Raw genomic sequence first — 16,086 nt, 5'->3', positions numbered from 1 at the left:
AGGAGCCACTCTGCTGCATCATCATATTTATTACCCCCCCCCCAATCTGGCTGAGTTTCCCCAGCCACTCTGGGCGGCTCCCAATTGAGTGTTAAAAAAAATACAGCATTAAATATTAAAAACATCCCTAAACAGGGCTGCCTTTTAAAAATAAGATAGCTGCTTATTTCCTTGACATCTGATGGGAGGGCGTTCCACAGGGTGGGTGCCACTACCGAGAAGGCCTTCTGTCTGGTTCCCTGTAACCTCACTTCTCACAATGAGATAACCGCCAGAAGGCCCTCGGCACTGGATCTCAGTGTCCGGGCTGAACGATGGGGGTGGAGACGCTCCTTCAGGTATACAGGACCGAGGCCATTTAGGGCTTTAAAGGTCAGCACCAGCACTTTGAATTGTTCTCGGAAATGTACTGGGAGCAAATGTAGATCTCTCAGCACCGGTGTTATGTGGTCCTGGCAGCCACTCCCAGACTAGCTGCCACATTCTGGATTAATTGCAGTTTCCTGGTCACCTTCAAAGGTAGCCCCACGTAGAGCGCATTGCAGTAGTCCAAGCGGGAGATAACCAGAGCATGCACCATTCTGGCAAGACAGTCTGCAGGCAGGTAGAGTCTCAGCCTGCGTACCAGGTGGAGCTGGTAGACAGCCGCCCTGGACACAGAATTAACCTGCGCCTCCGTGGACAGCAGTGAGTCCAAAATGACTCCCAGGCTGCACACCTGGTCCTTCAGGGGCCAGTTCAAGCCTTTGGCTTCCAACTGCAGCATGCCAGGTTCCTGGAAACCTATGAGTTGGGGAGGAGTAAGGAAGCCCTCCCCGCCATTCGTTTCCAGCATCTGTTATTTGTAGGTACACGGCCTCTGAGCATGGATGTTCAATTTGACTGTCGTGTCAGTAGATCTGTCTTCTGATCTGTTGCTTTTCATATAGATTTTTCCCCCATCCAGTTTTATCACATTGTTTAAGTTGTCCTATTGTCCAGTTTGTTGTTTAAATAGTCATGCTGGCCACATGACCCAAAAAGCTGTCTGCGAACAAATGCAGGCTCCCTCGGCCTGAAGCAGGATGAGCGCCACATCCAATAGTCAAGTTTTACTGGACTTAACTGTCCGGGGGTACTTTACCTTTACCTTACCACCTTGCAGCAGACAGAGAGCCAGCCTCTGCTTCCAGAAAGGGCAGGTGGTGGGGAGGAGAGGGAGTCGCCACAGTCCCCAACACAATGAGAAAGGTGTGTTTTGCAGGTGCCCAGTGAAGTCTTCCGTGTGTTGGGATCACTTTCTTAAAAGCCACCGTCTCCCTTTGCCTTTCAGCTCATGACACGGGGCTCGTCACTCTGCAAGTGGCCTTCAACAACCAGATCATCTCCAACTCAGTGGTCTTTGAGTACAAAGCACGGGCACTGCCACCCTTGCCTTCCTCTCAGCACGACTGGCTGTCCCTGGATGGTGAGAAATGCAAACATGGCTCCCAGAGTGGTGGGTGGTCTTGGGGGCAGGAGGTCAGACTGTGCAGTGGGGGCTCCAGTCTCCTGAAGATGGGGAAAGTGTCAGGCTTAATCGCTGGTGAATCCCTTCCTTGCAAGTAGAGCTGTTGCCTTCAGTTTTGTCTTGTAAAAGATATCTTAACCAGCCCATCCACCAGCACGTCTCAGCCCCTGTGACTCTGGAGCACTCCCGAGTGATAAATCTCCTTCCAAAGCAAGCCCAGAATCTAAGAATGATGTATAGAACCAGAAGTGACTGCAAGGGCAAGCACAAGTGTTTCTGGGGTACTTCAGAACTCTGCAGCCCCAGATGTGCTCTTTCAGTAACAGGGATGCCACAAGTTCTAGGATAGCTCAGTTGGTAGAACATGAGACTGTTAATCTCAGGGTTGTGGGTTCAAGCCCCACGTTGGGCAAAAGATTCCTGCATTGCAGGAGGGTTGCACTAGATGATCCGAGTGGTCCCTTCCAACTCTACAATTCCATGATTCCATGATTTCAAAAACAGTGCCTCTCCTGGGCCACCACATCCACCAGCCTTCCAAAGCTTTGTGCCCTCCAGATTACTGACGCTGGCCTCCAACTCAGAGCGACCCCAACAGCCAGCATGACCAATGGTTAGCGAATGTGAGGAAGGTTGCAGCCCAAACATTTAGAAGGCACCAGCTTGGGGAAGGCTGTGCAAATGAGTGGGAGGATGGCAGGGGCTCTGCTCCTCCTGCTACCTGTTCCTTTGTGGAAAAAGCCATGCTCTGCCAGAGGCTCGGTCTATTAATTTCCTTGGAGGTGGGGAAGCTGACCCAGATTGTTCTCAGGCGACTCTTCAAAGAGTTCCACCTCCAGCTGACTCAGGCAACCTGGATTTTCTGTAGCTTACAGGGTGAAATGGGGGATAATGAAAATGCACTGCTCAGGTTTCCTGGAGGAACTGAGGCTCACCAAGCTAAAAGATGTGAGTGGGAGAGATGGAGGGTGCTACAGAGATCCCCTTTCTCCTACAGGAGAGGATAGGGCACCATTCTGATTTCATCTAATCAAATTTTATTGGCTCCGTTTGCCAATGGTGGGGTAGGAAATGATTACCATTCAAATGCAACAAGAATCAAAGCCATAAAAGTCTGCCAAACAGCAAGGCACGTAAAAGACAGTCCAGGGAGCTTTCTTTTCAAACACTTCCAGCAAATCCAGGAAACCCGACTAGCAGTGAGGAATACCTGCCCGGGGACAGAGACACCTGGGAGGAGGTGCAGCTCCTGCAAAGCAGCTCTGCTTTGGGGCTCTGAGCTGTCTCTGGGCTGCATCACTCCAGATGTTTCATGGGGGAGCCACAATGACTAAATGTCCCTGCATGCCAAAACAACAAACCCTCCATGTGGAAAACTGTTGAGGAGAAGAAGGGCTCTGACCTCCTTCTGCAGACATTTCTTTTTGTTGGGGAAGGATCAGTTAATCAAAGGATCCCTCAGGTACATTTAATCATGCAATCTGATAAGGCATAGCTGCAATGCCTTAGCAAGAGCTAGGCCACTATCCTTGCAAGCGTGAGGGTTGCTCAAAGACACATTGAGCATTTGCAGATGATGCGAAACTGTGAGGGAGAACTACTATCACCACAGACCTTGAGAGAACAGGAAACTGGGCCAAAACTAATAAAAAAAAATTACAGCAACAAATGCAAAGTTCTATATTTAGTGAGGTGCACCCTGAGGTTTTGTTGTTGTTGTCATTTGGGGGGGCGGGACCTGCCGTGGCAGCAATACATGCAAAAAGGATCTCAGAATTGTATTCCGCTACAACCTGAACATGAGCCAGCACTGTCATATGGCTGCAAAAAAAAGGGGGGGAAAGGCAAATAATTTTAGGCAACATGAATAGGCGCATAGTTTCCAAGTCCTGGGAAGTAATAGTTCTAATTTATTCAGTCCAACCTGGTCTGGAGGACTGTGTCCAGGTATGAGTGCCACACTCTTAAGAATGATGTAGGCAAGTTGTATTATAGACTTGGGAGGGACCTTGGAGACACGTGATGCCTGGCTCAGTGCAGGAGTTGCAACAGCAGCCTCCTTAGCTGGTGACCGTTCCACCTCCAGCCAAGGAGAGCCCATCTCCTGAGGCAGCCTTCAAAATGGGGAGCGTGTCACACCCTGAAATGCAGGAATGCCCAAAGCCATTTCTCAGGCTTGGGTTGGCTAAGCGGTGCACCGGCATGCGGGAGGGGGAGGCAGGGAATAATGGCTCTCGTGTGATTTGGGGGTGGGAGGAGAGGAAGGTATATCTGATCTAGGAAAAGGGGGAGGATTGCCTTGCCGGTTCTGCTCCGGACGCTGAAGGGGACCTGTCCAAGGGAAGGCCGTCCCAACGCCGATCCCACCCCAGTTTAGCCATGCGTCCTTGCCGCAGACCCTTTGCTTCACGGGTGCCCCGGCACAAGAGTTGGAGGAGACTCCCGCCAAAGCCCACCCGCAGGGATGGGGGGGGAGTGGGGGAAGCAGGGAGGCCGAATCCAGGGACGGCAGGAGCAACCCGAAGGCAAGCCGTGGGGCTTGCCTCCACTTTTCAGCCCGCGGAGGAGAAGGGAGGAGGACGGTGCAAGGCATAGCGACTTGCAGCTTGGAGGGCGACGGCCGACAGCCAGCCAGGGCCGGCGAAGGGGCGAGGCGGGCGGCTCAGCCCGGCGGGAGGGGGGCGGCGTTGCCGCGCGGAGGCGGCTCCAGCCGCGCTTTGTCATAATGCGGAGCGCCCCCTCCCCGGCGGCTGCATTGCGGGCGCAGAGCGGCGGCAAGAGCGAGCGGGACTGGCCAGGTCGCTCGCTCTCCGGGGCGAGCGCATCCTCCTTCTCCTCCTTCTCGTGCGCTCCGGCCGGGCATGGCGGGGCCGCGACGGACGGCGCAGGCAAGGCAGGGCTGGGCTGGGCTCCGCGGGCGAGGTGGGCGGCGGCGGCGCGGGGCGTCCCGGGCCGGGCACCTGTTGCGCTGCCCCGACGGCTCCTCATTGGCTCCGGCGCGCGTGTGGCGAGCGGGCGCTCCCCGGCGGCAGCGGGGGCTGATGTCACTTTCCGCGCTGCGGATTGGCCGCGCAGAGGCGGGGAAGGAAAAGGAGGGCTGCCCAAAGAGCCCGGCGGGCTGGCCGGCCGCTCGCTCGCTCGGGCTGCGTCCGAAGGGACCCACGGGCGGGCGGGAGAGCTGGCTGGCAGGTAAGTGCGCCTCGCTCCCGCCCTGCCCACTTTTTTTGCGCCACCGCGGGGCCCGCGCGGAAGGTGGGAGCGGACTCCGGGGGAGCTCCAGGCGCGGACGAGGAGCGGGGAAAGTTCCCAGCCGCACGTGGGGAAGGAACGCGCCCTCTTCTCCCCCGCCCCCCATGGAAGTTCCTCGCTATCCCCTACTTCGGGAGCAGGCTCCCGATCGCCCACCGCCAGCAGCGGCGGCGACCTCTCCCTCGGGGCGTCCGAAATGTAAGAAAACTTGTTTTGAAATGCGGGGGACGGGGAGAGAAAGCGTTTGGAGCAAGAAAGTGGCGAAGCCTGCCCCGTCCCCCGCTCCAAGGAAGTGCCAGGCCTCCTTGAACTGGTTGACCCTCGGGGCCGCTTTTTAGACAATAGTGTGATTAGTATACAGCTAGATGGCGGGCGGGTGATTTTTGCAAACTGTGCTCCCCAAAAATAGGCTACTCAGCCGGAAAAGGTGGCCTGTGGAACCGCCTGCCTTGGTTTGCCACCCTGGAAGTGGAGCGAAATCCCAAGAGAGGGAGTGCCCCCCCGTCGAAATCTGACAGTGTCAGGGATCTCAGTCCCCAGCTGGATTCATCGGGGGCATGGGAGAGCTGGTTTTCCCCCAGGCAGGTTCATCACTTGATGACCACAATCTAAGCTGGAGCACATGGATTCTTTCCCTTGCTCCAGAGGGCAGGCCCAGAGGCCAAGGGTACAAATGGGAAGGAGGAATGCCCCTCATGGTACAAGCTGTTCCACTGTGGAAGCAAGGCAGCCTCTGGGATGATGGGCTTTATCTGTCCTGATAGGGTGCTGTCATGGGTGCTGTCATTGCAGATCTCTGCCTTGCACAAGGTTGGGCTAGATGTCCTGCAACTCTATCATTCTATAATTATGCTGTACAGCAAAGTCCTTTCCCTCCAGGCTGCAGATATTAGGCCCTCAAACATGTGGGTGATGCCTGGAAGAATCTGGGGTTGGGGAATGGCCAACTAGGTTATATTTATTTGCTTGTCAAATTTCTGTCCCCTAGCACCACCAAGATCCCAGGGAGGCAAACAACAAAGCAGGATAAAACATTTAAAGCAATTAAGGACATCTGAAAACAACAGTGAATAATGTCAAGCTTGCTGGAATCCGAATTTCTCAGTTATCAAATAGAAATGTTTTTAAACTCCTCCTAAATGTTAGTTTTGAGAGAGACAGAGGTATCTCACCAGGGAGGGCCACAGATGGGGAACCACCACCAAAGGGGCCCTGTCGCTAGTCAGTGCCAGTTGAACAACTACCAGAAGTGGCAGCACCAATTGTAGGGCTTGAGATGGTTGATATTTGAAGGGGGGGTTACCTGGGTCCCGGCTGTTTAGGGCAGCGCTTTCAGGACTGGTGATGCTTGGCCCCTTGGGGCTGCTCCACCCACCAATCCAGCAGCTGCATTCTGCATTTGAGTGTCAGTCTTCCGAGGGCATTGCTACCCTATATATAATTCCTTCACTATTCCCCCACCTGAGAGAGAAGCAAAGTCAATGACTCAAAAGTAACATGGTTGGCCAAATGGTTTCTACATGAAATATGGGCAAGCAAGATGCATTGTGACATTTCAAGGGCAGAAGCATCCTGAGAGTGCAGAGTAGAGTCGGTGGTGGGTGTGGCTTGTGCAGAGACTTATGTGGCCCTCTTGGTGCCAGATGCACCAAGAGGGCTGCATTAGTCCCCCAGGCCTGAGGTTCCTCACTGTTTCACTGAGGCGTTTGGAAGGATGCAAGCTGGCCGACCTCAGTGCCTTGGTATCCAAAGATAAATGCCTGTGACCTGGAGGGCCCATTTAGCCTACATGCCTGCTAGCTGTTGTTGGGTCTATCCATTGGAAGGTGCCAACAGGGCCAAAGACCCTGGACATGCATTGCTTTCTTTTTGAGAATGTTTAAATACAGAAGCTGATTCTGTTTTGGGTGGTTGAGAAAACCCAATAAAGCACTCAGAAGCAGGGCAGTGTGATGCAGAAGAGCAGAAGAAGAATTGCTAGCACATTGATTCCCCCAGATTCCTCCACACACATCCTTGTGGTTACAGACTTCTCAAGACTTGGGACCCTTTTGTCAATGATTTGCCTTTTGCTTTTGCTCCCCATGTCAGGAATGGGAGTAGCTCTCTGATTCACACTCTTTCTCTTTGTTTCTCTCCTGTGTTGCCGCAGAGAACCAGTTCAGGATGTCTATCCTGGAGCGACTTGAGCAGATGGAGCGGAGGATGGCCGAAATGACTGGGTCCCAGCAGCAGCAGCACAAGCAAGGCGTAGGTGGTGGTGGGGGCAACGGCAGCGGCAATGGAGGTAGCCAAGCACAGGTACATGCTGAGCCCCCTGGCTGTGTTCCTGGGTGCCCCACAGGACTACTTTACATTCAAGAGACTTTTGCAGTCTCTTCAGACTTTTGTGCCACTCTAGAGAGGCTTCCTCCTCCCTCTTGACTTTGAAGTGGCTGCTGATGGTGCAAAACAAAAGACCACCAGTACCATCTGGGAGGAGGGGAACATTTAAGGTAGAGGCTTTGTACTCCATGATGCTGGACCACCCACCGTAGGTCAGTGGTAGAGCCCCTCCTTTGCATGCTGAAGGTTCCAGGCTCAATCTCCAAGGTGGAGCTGGAAATGTCCCCTGCTTGAAACCCTGGAGAGTTGCTGCCAGTCAGTGTAGACAGTACTGAGCTAGATGGACCAATGGTCAGACTCAGCAAAAGGCAGCTTGCTATTTATCTTCTATGTTCAGTGTTGATCATGAAGATACACAGTTCATTTTGGGTGCAAAAAGCAGACCATTGGTTCATTTAGCTCGGTTTTGACGGTTGGTGGCTCTCCATAGTTTCAGGGTTTTTCCTGCAGTTTTTTCCTGGAGATGCCATTGGGGATTAAACCAGGGACCTTCTGCATGCAAAACAGCTGCTTCAGCACTGAGCTATGGACTTTCTTCAGTTTATCAATTGCCCCTTGAAGACAACGAGTAAGGAGAGATATGTGCTACTATGTGGAAATTAAAGAAGCTAAAACGCTTAGAAATGAGAGCCACTAATATTGTAGTTAGTGTAATTGGTTGCTCATTCTGAAGAGGGAAAATAATGCATAGGCAGTTTAAAAACAAAACAAAACAACAACAACAACAACAACCAGAGTATCTTCCGCATTAGCTCCCTGGGCCCTTCCCAGCTGTATTCTTGGGGAAGGCTGAAATGGTCCTGAAGACAAGCACAGGGAGTGTCCTAGCTGGCAGCCTGGTCCTTTCTCACAAGCTCAGACTTGCACTTCCTTGTGTTTTCCCATGTTTGAGGGACATGACCCATTCATAGCACAGAGCCAACAAGCCCCAGCTGTTTGAGGACAGACTCTTCCCCCCTTCAAGCTGTCATTTGTTCATAGCAAAATCCATTAAGAAGCCTTAGACTCTGCTCCCTCTCTGCCCACACTGCTTGGCTTGCTCTCCTGAGAGCTAGCCCCTGAGCCCAGCGCATCTCTCCCTTGCAGTGCGTCTCGGGGGCAGCCACCTTGGGGAACTGCTTTGAGAGCCGTGTGGTGGTTGTGTGTGAGAAGATGATGAGCAGGGCCTGCTGGGCCAAATCCAAGCACCTCATCCACTCCAAGACCTTCCGGGGGATGACCCTCCTGCACCTGGCAGCAGCCCAGGGCTATGCGACCCTCATCCAGACTCTCCTTAAATGGCGGTAAGAACCCGGGGGGTGCAGGGGCAGGTTCTGGGGGTGGGCACTTGGCTATGCCGCTTACATAGGAGGAGGCAGCTCCTGGGGTTCAGGGCTGTCCTGGGGACTTGGTAGGAACCCCTTAAGGGCTGTTGAAGCCCTCAAGTGACTAGTTGACTACCCCTTTTGCAAAACAAATTCAGCAAGACTAAAATAAAATTATTTGAAAATAATACAAAAATGACATTTAATGCCTTTTTAAAAAAGCACTAAAATCCTACTCAGCTGCTTGCTGCAGGGGAAGTCCAGTTCATGGTTCCTTCATACACATGTGGTGGTAAAGTGCCGAAGTTGCCCAGTTCTGGGATGAAATATTTGTAGAAGTAACAAAAATACTGGGAAAACCTGTAAAAAAGAAGAAAGAAACCACTGGAAATAACATTTTCAGGTGTATTCAGCAGAGACGAACTAAGACTTAGTAAATGGCAGCAAGAACATTGCTAGCCAGAAATTGGAAAGAAGCAAAGTGTTTAAATGTATTAAAATGGTACAGTGTAATTTGGGAAATGGCACTTTCTGTAAAAAAAAAACATTTTTCTTTATATTGACATCAGCAACCTTCGGACTCTCTCCACTCCAGTGCTTATACAAACTTTACTGTTATTATTTAGATCTAAACTATGTCTTTAGGTGGGGTAAAAGGGGGGTGCTAGGGAGTATGTTTAGTTTGATATTTCCCCCTCTTCAATACGTAACTCAAAAGTACAATTTTTTTTGCAAGTAACTTAATAAAAAAAAAAACACCACAGTCGAGCTGCCACCCACATTGGGGGGGGCAAGGATTCCCCCCTCCCCTGAGTAAGCAGCCCCAAATGACTACTCTCCTTCTTGGGCCCCCAGTACCAAGCATGCTGACAGCATCGACCTAGAGCTGGAAGTGGACCCCTTGAACGTGGATCATTTCTCCTGCACGCCGCTGGTAAGTAGCTATGCCCTGCCCACGAGGTGCTCAAAGTCACTTTTCTTTGCAGCTTGTGGTAACCAGGGAGAGGGTGGCATGAGTTTGCCACTGGGATCATTGCACAAGTTTTGCATCCTTAACATACCACTCCCTTTCCCTGAGCATATGCGATGGAGTAGGCTTGCCAGCTGTGTCCAACTCCAAGAGACTTGAATGTGAAACAATGGAGCTGTTATATCCTGGGGTGCAAACACCAAGACTTGACAAGCCTACAAACAGATAGTTCTTTGAGTGGGTCCTGTACTCTGCCACAGTCCCCTTCCCTTTTCTTCCTTGCCCACCCAACTTCTTTTTTCTTCCAGATGTGGGCATGCGCGCTGGGCCACATGGATGCAGCTGTGGTCCTTTACAAGTGGGACCGCCGCGCTATCTCCATCCCCGACTCCCTTGGGAGGCTCCCCTTGGCTATTGCTCGTTCTCGGGGCCACGTGAAGCTGGCCGAGTGCCTCGAGCACCTGCAGCGGGAGGAGCAAGCCCAACTCAGGCAAACCCCCCGGATCCCCTGTCCTTCGCATGAGGAACCCAGCAGTGAGAACTGGATCGCCCAGTGGCACAGTGAGATGGTGGCCTCTCAGGAGCCCCAGAAGGGAGTCACCGTGATTTCCAATTCCAATACAGGTAGGATGTTGTTGTTGTTTTTGTTTGAAAGGCCTCCATCACATTCCTTGGAGAAAAGGTTTGGCCCATTCTCCTCCTCCTTCATTTGTTTCCCAGAAACTTAGGACGATCACACAGTGGCTAACTTTGGACGTCAGTATCCTGGCTCAATAAGCTGAGCTATGCACAAACCTTCTACCTGCTGGCTCCATCTACTTCTTTCTTCTGCTCTTGCTGCACACCATGAAGACTTCCTGGGTTAACCATTATTTCCTTTTCTGTCCAAACCAGGAAATGCTGGTTACTAGGATGGGGGCACACCAGATTTTGAGACAAACTTCTACTGTGGTTTCAGAACCTGGTTTGGGCCAGCTCTGGCAACCATGGTTTCCTGGTTTATATGGAATGGGAAGCTATGGTTACTTTACACCTGACATCTGGTGCTGAGGAGGGAAGGGGCAGTGCAACAGCAGAACACAGGCACAAGCCCCTCTATGTGCCCCAGCTTAACAAGTTCTTTTCATCCAGTGCAAGTGATTGAGTCCTCTTGGTTTATCACAACTAGACCCTTGCCTTCCTGTTATCATCTAGAAACAGACTCAGGATGAGGCCAGTTTAGAGACCAGTTTTGCTCCCTCTCAACAGTGTCCACCAAATGTGCCCTTTTTACACAGGGATGCTATTCACATATGTGGGGAAATTAAGGTGCCTGCCCCCTCTGTCATAAGGAGGGGGCCTGCGTGCATCTCCATACAGAGCTGATGCAGAGGTGCTCTGCTGTTCCCCACCTTGGGCACTTGCTTGCCAGGCCTCCAGAACCTCATGGTCCCTTTGGCAGACTGAACGCAGGGCACATTTCATGGGAGCAGCACATGCACGTGCACACTCACATGGCTGAATCCTCACTTGTCTTCTGTTTGGTTCCAGAGCTGAGGCGGCCCCGGTCCGAGCCCTCCAGTTACTACAGCAGCGAGAGCCAGAAGGAGTACCCCGCGCCCAAAAAACACAAACTGAACCCCGACTACTTCTCTGCTCGGCAGGAGAAGCTTCTTTCCACCGCCCTGAGCCTGGAGCAGCCGAGTGCCCGGAAGCCAAGCTCCAGTGCTAAGCAATCCCTCCCAGAGACAATCAGCCCCAGGCATGGGGTGCGGGACTATACGCGGGAGCTTGTCTCCGAAGTGGCTGGCTACCACGGCTCCAGCGCACAGGCAGGGGCCAAGTGGAGCCCAAAGGAGGCATATATTGGCGTGCCTGCGATGCAGGTGGCAGGCAGCCCCAAGGGGCTGGCGCTGGGGAAGGACTCAGGGGCCCAGAGGCTCCATCCGCGGGAGCAGATGAACGTGCTGATGATGGCGGAGCGGGAGGTGGCTGACGCAGAGCTCCTCTCCTTCCGGGACGGCACAGAAAGTGAGGACTGCTTGCATCACATGGATGACCTGCAGGTGAGCCTTCATAAAACACATACCAGGAGAGTGAACCGTCCAGTATCAAAAGCACTGCAAACAAAACAATCATTAAAATGACTGGCTATGCAAGAGGTAGTTTAAACATTAAAAAAAAAAACTTCATGAAAAAGCTGGAAGTGAGAATGCCATTGCCAAATCTCTGCTGGAAGAGTGTTCCACAGCATGGAACCTGCTGCACTTAAACTCCCAATTTTTGGTTGAGGCCCATTGGGCTTCTGTAACATGGAGGAGCAACTAGCAGTGCTCACCTGGATAATCTCAGTGATCAGGCTGGGATATATGAAGGTTCAGACAGTCTTTAAGGTACCTGGGCCCAAGCTGCTCAGGGTGTTGTATATCAGCAGAAGAACCTTGAACCTGGCCTGGAATATAAACATCTGAAATAAATAAGGATGGGAGGAAATAATGGGTGTCTATTAGCATGTATGTGAGTGTAAAGAAGGGCAAGAGGTCTGCCCACTGCATGCGGCCCTCAGTAGAGCAAAAAAGGCCAAGGTGGGTCAGGCGATATTCCCTGACCATTTAAAAGATTCTATGTCAGCCCTCCTTGCTATTCTGAGGGACTGGGAGGCTCTGCTTTTACTGCTGACTACAAGCTCTATCAGGGAACCCAATTCCCTCAGCCTTGCTGGTATAATAAAGGTTTAGGTAGCTGTGCTGCTTTCATTTCCCACTGCTACCACACACTCAGAAAAGCTTTCAAAACCTCCTAGTAGCTGATATAGCCAGCTTAGGAGTGAGGTAGACATTTATACTAGAGACTCCTGACTAAGATAGTTGGCTTCTTAAGGGGAATGCTGTGTGCATAAGGGAAACATGGATATTTGCAAAGGGCTCTTAAAGGTGTTTGTTGACACTTTCTGAAGGCTCACGAAGTGCTGCTGTTGCTGACCCCAGCCTCTCTCACCTCAACCCAAATTCTGTAAACATCCACCACAGACAAATTTGCCCGCCACCCACTCCAGCTCCTGGGGGCAAACTGTACTCCTGGCTGTTTGGACTGTTTGGTCAACTTCAAAAACCTGCTTGTGGGAAGACACAGGGCAGCCTCTCAAGCTAACTGCCTTCCCTTCATTGTCATCAAATGAGTATTAATAACACACTGAGCAATAGTATTTATGCCTCAGCTTTCTTTCTCTGGTCTTTTCTTCACACACCTTATCGACTCCCCTTTTCCCTCAACTGTCAAAATTCGACAGGCTCTTTCTTAAGACCCAACCTGCATGATACATTTAAAGCAAAAAGATGTGACTTTAAACAGGCATGGCTTCTTCCCCCAAAGAATCCCAAGAACTGTTAAGTTTGATAAAAGTGCAGAGAGTTATTAGGACACCCCTTTCCCCCTCTTTCACAGAGATTCAATTCCCAGAGTTTTCCTGGGAAGAGGGATTGACTCTTAAACCAATCTGGGAATTATAGCCCTGTGAGGGGAATAGGTCTTCTGACAACTCTCTGCAGCCTTCACAAGCTGCAGTTTCCCATGATGCTTTGAGTGAAGCCATGACAGTTTAAAATGGTTTAAATGTAGAGGGCAAATGGGGCCCAACTGACATTTAACTCCCAACTGACGAGAATCTCCAGCCAATCAGAGTCTGCTGTCAGCCACACAGACCAATCAGAATGAATTTACCTGAACCAAGCATAATAAGATTCTCTTGTCATCACCAGCTACTGCTAAATAGACTTGCAACATCGTGTAATGGGACAAGGCCTCGGCCTTTGCCAATTGCAGAATACTTTTTACCTTCAAAACCCAAGCACAAGCATTTTATGTACAGCGTTCCTCCTTAGTCTGACAGGAGCAGGTTCTGAGACCTGACAGGAAGGGAGGTGGTGGGAAGTGCTGTTCTCGCCTTGCCTCCACCCACATGCCCCTGAAAAGCTTTCCTTCTCACTTCACAGGTGACCATGATGACTCTGGCAGAGCACATCATCGAAGCGACCCCAGAGAGGATCAAGCGGGAAAACTTTGTGCCAATGGAGGCGCCACCAGCCGAGAGGACGGAGAGCGCCACCATTAGCACTTCAATGAGCTGGCTGGCCAGTTACCTCGCGGATGTCGACCATTTACCAAGTGCTGCTCAAATAAGGTCTGTGGCCTTGTATTACCAGGACTGGTCAAGCTTGTGATGCCCGCTGGCCCATACTGACTTTTCTGGCCCTCACCTTGCGAAATTGAAAACCCACCAGGGAGGAGGGGGGCTCCTTGTTGCTGCTGGTGCTGCCATATTGGGGGGGGGGGAATCTCCTAGCCAGTGCCCAGCTGTTAGATGCTTTAGTTCATTTCTGAATTTTGGGTTACAGCAGCTAAAATTAATCCACTTTGTTTTTCTGAGTCAAGCCAGTAAAGGTTCAGAACATCCCTGAAACAGGTTCCATTCAGGTTCGCTGGGTGTGGAGCAAGTTAACTAGTTACAACAAAGTTTCAACCCTTAACCCTCAAGTACTGTGAAATAAACATCACTGGAATGCTAAATAGTAAGCTTGCAGCATATTTTCATGCTGTTTCAACAAGGGTTGACGCATTCTGGGTCACCAAGACTTAGCCCCTGCCTCAGAGAGGGTGAAGTGTAGTTTAACGGTGCTGGGAATTATAGCTGTGTAAGGAGGTAAACTACAGCCCAATGATTCTTTGGGGAAACCATGTGCTTTCACGGTATGGCTCAGATGTGACCAACTCACTTGTCTCTCCCCACCCTTAATCTAAACCAAATCCAGGATTTGTTCTTTTTCTCCAGCCAGCCAGCATGTCTTGGTGTTTGTGCAGCTATGACCCTCTTCCCCCTGTGCCTCTTTTTGCAGAAGCCTGTACATTGGACCCCTGACCCCTTCTTCCAACACCAGCCTGAGCCCTGCAAGCTCACCAGTCAATGAAATGGCTTTTGAGAAGCCCAGCCTCCCTTCGGCAACAGACTGGACAGAATTCCTAAGCGCCTCCACCAGCGAGAAAGTCGAAAACGAGTTTGCGCAGCTGACCCTCTCCGATCACGAGCAGAGAGAGCTCTACGAGGCTGCCAAGCTGGTCCAGACGGTCTTCAGGAAATACAAGGTGAAGGGCAGAAGTTGCTGTTGGTAGGGGTGGGTGCAGGGAAATGGCATCGGGGTGCATGGAAGTCTCCAAACCTCCCTTTGGAATCAGTGGCGCTCTGATTCCAGCTGACAGAAATAAGTTACTTTAGAGCACAGTGGCAAGTGAAGTGGAAGCCCAGGGCTGGTGTTTGGCACATGATTGTCCAATCTGCCCCTGCATGTGTTAAAGGGGGCAGCAACAAAAATGGCCCAGGAAGGTTCAAGGGAGGTGCCCTCCTCCCCTGTTGATGCTGCAAATACATTGTTCAGTTTGCTCTATGTTCTCCTGTAGTGTTTGTTTCCCCTCTACAAAACATGAGCTGTCATTGGCAGGAGCAGGAAAATGCACTTCATGGTTGTGTCAGGTGGTGCTCTAAAGGCTTCTGCATTGGGCAGCCTGATGTTCTTTGCGACACTTCTTTCCATGCTTTGAGTTCCAGTTCTCACAGGGTGCTTCTCTGAGGTATTCAGAGAATAATCTACAGCCTTGACACAGTTGCACTTATGTGCTGTGGCACTCAGGTCCTGCTTGCAGTCCCGTAACCCCTACCATTTGTCCCCTTCCCTTGCAGGGACGCCCCCTCCGGGAGCAACAGGAAGTGGCCGCTGCTGTCATTCAGCGTTGTTACCGGAAATACAAACAGGTGAGCTGCAGACGGCTTTATATTGGTACCACCAGGCAAGTGTGAGAAGCTACCCTGGACTGCTTTGTTTCTTATAACTCAGCAGAGAGCTACTTCAGAAGTTTCAAAGATGGAGTGTGCCCAAGTTTCAGCCTCCACAAGTTAGGGAGCCTGGGTTACTCCTGCTTCCTTTGCCTCATACCTCTTGTGAAAAAATTAAGCATCCCAAAGAGAGAGCCCCTCTGATCCAACAGCTCATTGCATGGTCAAACAGTTTCAGCACCATTTCAGACCACAGGTTGGGGTGGGAATCAATAGCATGACACCTTTAAAAAAAGCTTGTTAGACCTCAGTCCTGTTCATCCTTTCTTCTCCACCTGAAGCCTCAGAGTAATCCCCCAGATCAATGTGTTGAGTCGAACTTCTGTAAATATGTGCATGGAAGCTTAACTTGCATTTTTTCTGTATTTGAGTAAATGTACAGATTCAAGGTGGTGGCAAGGTATGGGAGCTAATGGGCCAGATAGGTTGTGAGGAAGGGCAGGGCCCTCTTTGTGTGGAAAGGAATGTATAAGAAGGACTTTAGGAAATCAGCTATTGGGGGAAATATTCTGTCCTAGCCATCTGTCTGACATGCTAGTCCCCAACCCCACTCAGTTCTGCAATCTTCACCCCACCTTGCCATCTGAACAGCCCAGGAACAGTTTCGAACACACATTGATGGCCTTTTTTTGGCTTGAAGCCCTGAGATTCTGCTAGTTTTTTAGGTGTTGCATACATCAAGTATGTAGCTGTATTTACTGTAGCCGCCAGCAACCTGCTTTTGTTTCCAAACTGCCATGCTTCATGCTGTGGTGTCATAATGTAGAGCAGCAGAGGTTATGAGGAGGACTCTAAAGATATCTACTCAGTGTGCACAGCACTTTGG

The 16,086-nt window shown here is 51.1% G+C and overlaps 1 protein-coding gene and 1 long non-coding RNA gene across 7 annotated transcripts in view; one reads left to right on the top strand and one right to left on the bottom strand.

Annotated features, from left to right (window-relative positions):
- Positions 1-16,086, top strand: part of CAMTA1 (calmodulin binding transcription activator 1) — a 701,783-nt gene that overhangs the window by 662,224 nt on the left and 23,473 nt on the right. For 4 of the 6 annotated variants that reach the window (XM_083628408.1, XM_083628407.1, XM_083628410.1 and 1 more), the window contains exons 10-18: positions 1,313-1,447; positions 6,891-7,039; positions 8,210-8,406; positions 9,283-9,361; positions 9,706-10,021; positions 10,928-11,442; positions 13,369-13,556; positions 14,269-14,515; positions 15,108-15,179. In XM_083628408.1, coding sequence (XP_083484534.1) covers positions 1,313-1,447; positions 6,891-7,039; positions 8,210-8,406; positions 9,283-9,361; positions 9,706-10,021; positions 10,928-11,442; positions 13,369-13,556; positions 14,269-14,515; positions 15,108-15,179 — 1,898 coding nt within the window. Of the gene's footprint in view, positions 1-1,312; positions 1,448-4,237; positions 4,378-4,564; positions 4,679-6,890; positions 7,040-8,209; positions 8,407-9,282; positions 9,362-9,705; positions 10,022-10,927; positions 11,443-13,368; positions 13,557-14,268; positions 14,516-15,107; positions 15,180-16,086 lie in introns of those variants that run through there. The other 2 variants (XM_083628411.1, XM_083628412.1) reach the window with 2 other exon arrangements.
- LOC310769568 lies at positions 8,605-13,006 on the bottom strand. Its single transcript, XR_014551685.1, has 3 exons — positions 12,622-13,006; positions 11,715-11,843; positions 8,605-8,787 (listed from the first exon to the last, which is right to left on the bottom strand). It is a non-coding gene; the product is annotated as an uncharacterized lncRNA (long non-coding RNA).

Source organism: Podarcis filfolensis, assembly GCF_964270895.1.
Source record: "Podarcis filfolensis genome assembly, chromosome: 8".
Taxonomy (NCBI): Eukaryota; Metazoa; Chordata; class Lepidosauria; order Squamata; family Lacertidae; genus Podarcis; species Podarcis filfolensis.
This window is presented reverse-complemented; position numbering and strand designations above follow the sequence as displayed.